Below are 3,471 nucleotides of genomic sequence, written 5' to 3' on the forward strand. Positions count from 1 at the left end.
ATAATTGCTACTCACACCCTTTATTGGGTATTTGGTCGAGCTCCTACTCCTATTTGAGGCAACCTCTTGGTGTTGACTTCTTAAATTGAGTTCTAAGCTCATTTTTATTACTCTGAACTCAATTGAGTTTTGGCTATCCCACTCAGCTTCCTCTCGCCTAAACCCAGCTGAGCGGATTTGCGATCAAACGTTTTTTAATCGTGCTCAAGGTAGGTTTTTTATTTGTCTTTTCTATTTTTGCCTTCTTTATTAAAAGTCCCATACGGGCTTACTTGAAATATTGTATTCCAAAGACTCGCCGGCTATATTGAAAAGTGCCCTCTCACTAAGGTATCCTGAATCAGAGGTACTACTGAATTAAATTTTTACAAAGTACGAGTAGGTTTTTACACTCCATAAGCAAGTTTTATGTTAAAGAACATTTCCTATCCAGAATATCACAGCTCTAAGTTAATTTCCTAAGCCGATTAAAGCTTTCGGAGAAGAGTTATGCCTTCTTTGGGCTATGAGCAATTTTCAATTTGGTCGGTTGGGGATCAACTCCAGATGAACGAGCCACCTTTTAAAACTCGGAAAGTGCTATAATCTTGATATATGAAAGATATGACTTTTAAAACTCTGAGTGTTCGGACTGTTTTTTTTTTTTTGTAGTTGGAAATTCAAATGTTACCTAATTTTTATTACTAGTGGAGAAGACGTTGGAAGACATATTTGTCTCAGGTATTGGTTAAATATGAATGCAATGGTTATATTAGAGATCTTAGAACACTTGATAAGTGGACTTCTGTGGTAATTTAATTTATTTTTCAAAATAAAAAGGAGCAAAACTAAATAAAAAATTGACTTTTGGAAGTCATGCGAGGATAAAACTTGCGCGATTTCACTCGGTATCCTGATCAAATGTTTTATACGGCGTCTGTCTGTTGTTCGTCGTTTTTTTAATACAGATTCTTCAAAGCTTTGGAAGAGAATGCGATTCGAGACAAAAGGGGGAACATTTTTAGGTGTCATTCACTTTTTTAGTTGGAACCCCAAGATCCAGTTCAATTATTGATCAATATTTTATTAAATTTTGGGGGCCGAAGAGCATCAAGGCACCTATGATATTAGAGGCCTAAACGCGAGTAGTACATTTCAATTGGAACTTAAACGGGATTTCTTTTGAATTGACTTCCATATTCTTCGCTGTGTGGATACTGTACTGAGCATTTTTTAATTTTTTTTTAATTTCAGACTTACTCGTTTTATGAGGCAAACACATTTGCGACTTGACTCTGATTAAATTTACAAAGCAAAGTCCGGTGAATTTCTGCCTTCTCAGACAATTTTTTGTTATCACAGTTTATTAATCTACAGCTCACTACTACTCAATGAACTCTAAGCTGTGTACCGGCGAACAACTACAACTACTTAGTATTGCTAAGGCGGATTAGATAAGAAAAGTACAAAACACAAAATTGTTGTAATGTCAAAAAGAAATGGAAAGTAAAATGACTCAATTTAATAAACTATAATTATAATGTGAAATTTATGTTAAATTTGTTAATATTAAAAATACAATAATACTCTGAAATCGATTACTTCATTTGGCGCTTGCGATTGGCTCCACATGCAAATGAATGCCATCGTTGCTCGCCAACACAAAACTTTCTTTTTTAATTTCTAGCGGCACTTTAGTCTTAGGTGCCAGCGTGAATTTGAAATGTTTCAGCAATAAAGCCAAGCCCACCATGGCTTGCATTTTACCGAAGCGCAGTCCAATGCAATTGCGTGGCCCCTCGCCGAAGGGCAGCCAAGCCATAGGATGGCGCTTGGCTATTGCCTCCCGTTCAAAACGTGTGGGGTCGAAACGCTCGGGATCAGGATATATTTCGGGATCGCGATGTATAGCATCAATGGGTATAACAATAACCACACCTTTCTCGATTACATACTTGGTATTCGGCACCTGATAGTTGTTCAGTGTCTTGCGCATGATTATCGAGGCGACGGAGTATTTGCGCAGTGTTTCTGTAGAGAAAATAAAAAAAATACGAACATTAACCATTCAAATTACAAACTTTCCACCCCCACTCGCTTACTAACCACAAAAGATCTGGTGCAAATATTGCATTTCACGCATACACTCGTATGTGAATTGCCCATCGAAGCGCGCCAATACCGTCTCAATCTCGGCGCGCGCCTTAGCTTGTATTTCCTGATTCAATGCGAGCTCATACAGCGCGAAACCCATTGTACTAGAACTCGTTTCAAAGCCAGCGATGAAGAAAACGAATGCCTGCGCAGTAATCTGCTCCAAGCTCAAGCCATCTTCTTGTTTTTTCAGCTCCAACAAGAGATTCATAAAATCATTGCGCTGTACACCTTCTTTCTCTCTGTGCGCAGCGGTATCGTGCACTACTTTCTGAAAGAATTCACTGATATCATCTGGAGTCATTTTGATGCCCAATTTACGAGATAGCTCTGGGTAGGCCTGCGCAAAACCGAACACAATGCGACCATGTCTGCGTTCACCAAAGATCTTTTTGCCCATAACGCGAAATTGTGTGTCCGGCTCGTGCAAACTATTGCAGTCCAGTCCGAATGCACAACTACCGATGACGTCAGTGGTGAAGCGTGCCAGCAAATCCCTAACTTCAATGCCCTGCATTAACGCGTCGTCACTCGTCACAGCGTTTTGTGCCTTGTGCGACTGAGTGGCGCCGTTAGCTTTGCCTGCATTCTGCTGCTCCACTTCTTGTTGTAGTACCTTTACAAATTCCTTTGCCACCTCCACCACCGTTGGAAACATGAACTTCATCTTGGCCGATGTGAAGGTGGGCGTTAGTTTGGCGCGCATATTCCGCCAGCCTGTACCGTCCAAATTGAACACATGCGCCGAAATCGGGTCATCTTTCTCATTGTAGTATGCGCCGCGACTGCTGAAATTCCCGAAATCTTTAACTAATATATGCCTCACAAGATCGAGATCAAAGATCACTGCCCCAACACGCATCGACAAGTAGAAGCCGCCAAAAGGTGCGTCATGTTTATATTTCTCATAGAAATCGCGAAACGGGTCGCGTAGTGTCTGAGTACGTCCTACGCCGGCTAAATTGCCAAGGATCAAGGACGGTTTTTCGTGTATAATACCACGATCGGCCCAGTAGTTCAAACGCTTACGCCACCACACGAAGAGCAGCGTAACGGCGGCAATGAAGAGGTAAAACGGTATCCAAAGCGCCAAGTATTGCATTATTCCACACAAATTTATGCGCTTTCACTTATATTTTTAATTTTTTGTTTTTGTTTTTGTTTTTCACTGGCGTACGTAAGAACAAATGAACAAAAGCGCGCTCTCTACCGAACGTCAAAGCACAAACTGATGGGATGCAGCGGTCAAATAAGCAGGCGAGCTAGTAAAATAGCAAAAACGATTATGGGAACGAGTTTGTACGACAGACGCGACACTGGGAAACCGGCTGTGTTTAC

The 3,471-nt window shown here is 40.9% G+C and overlaps 1 protein-coding gene across 1 annotated transcript; it reads right to left on the reverse strand.

The window, feature by feature from the left end:
- Positions 1–1,457: 1,457 nt before the first annotated feature.
- Positions 1,458–3,471, reverse strand: LOC128866744 (cytochrome P450 6a8-like). Its single transcript, XM_054107709.1, has 2 exons — positions 2,086–3,471; positions 1,458–2,010 (listed from the first exon to the last, which is right to left on the reverse strand). Exons 1-2 carry the CDS (start codon positions 3,233–3,235, stop codon positions 1,583–1,585), a joined length of 1,578 nt encoding a protein of 525 aa, XP_053963684.1. The 5' UTR covers positions 3,236–3,471; the 3' UTR covers positions 1,458–1,582.

This window comes from Anastrepha ludens, chromosome 6 (assembly GCF_028408465.1).
Source record: "Anastrepha ludens isolate Willacy chromosome 6, idAnaLude1.1, whole genome shotgun sequence".
Classification (NCBI taxonomy): Eukaryota; Metazoa; Arthropoda; class Insecta; order Diptera; family Tephritidae; genus Anastrepha; species Anastrepha ludens.

Bases quoted from the DNA above. Each gene is read 5' to 3' on its own strand.
- LOC128866744 (XM_054107709.1), bottom strand. From the start codon at position 3,235: ATGCAATACTTGGCGCTTTGGATACCGTTTTACCTCTTCATTGCCGCC. The intron at 2,011-2,085 runs GTTAGTAAGCGA...TTTTCTCTACAG, and splicing joins TTTGCACCAGATCTTTTGTG to AAACACTGCGCAAATACTCC.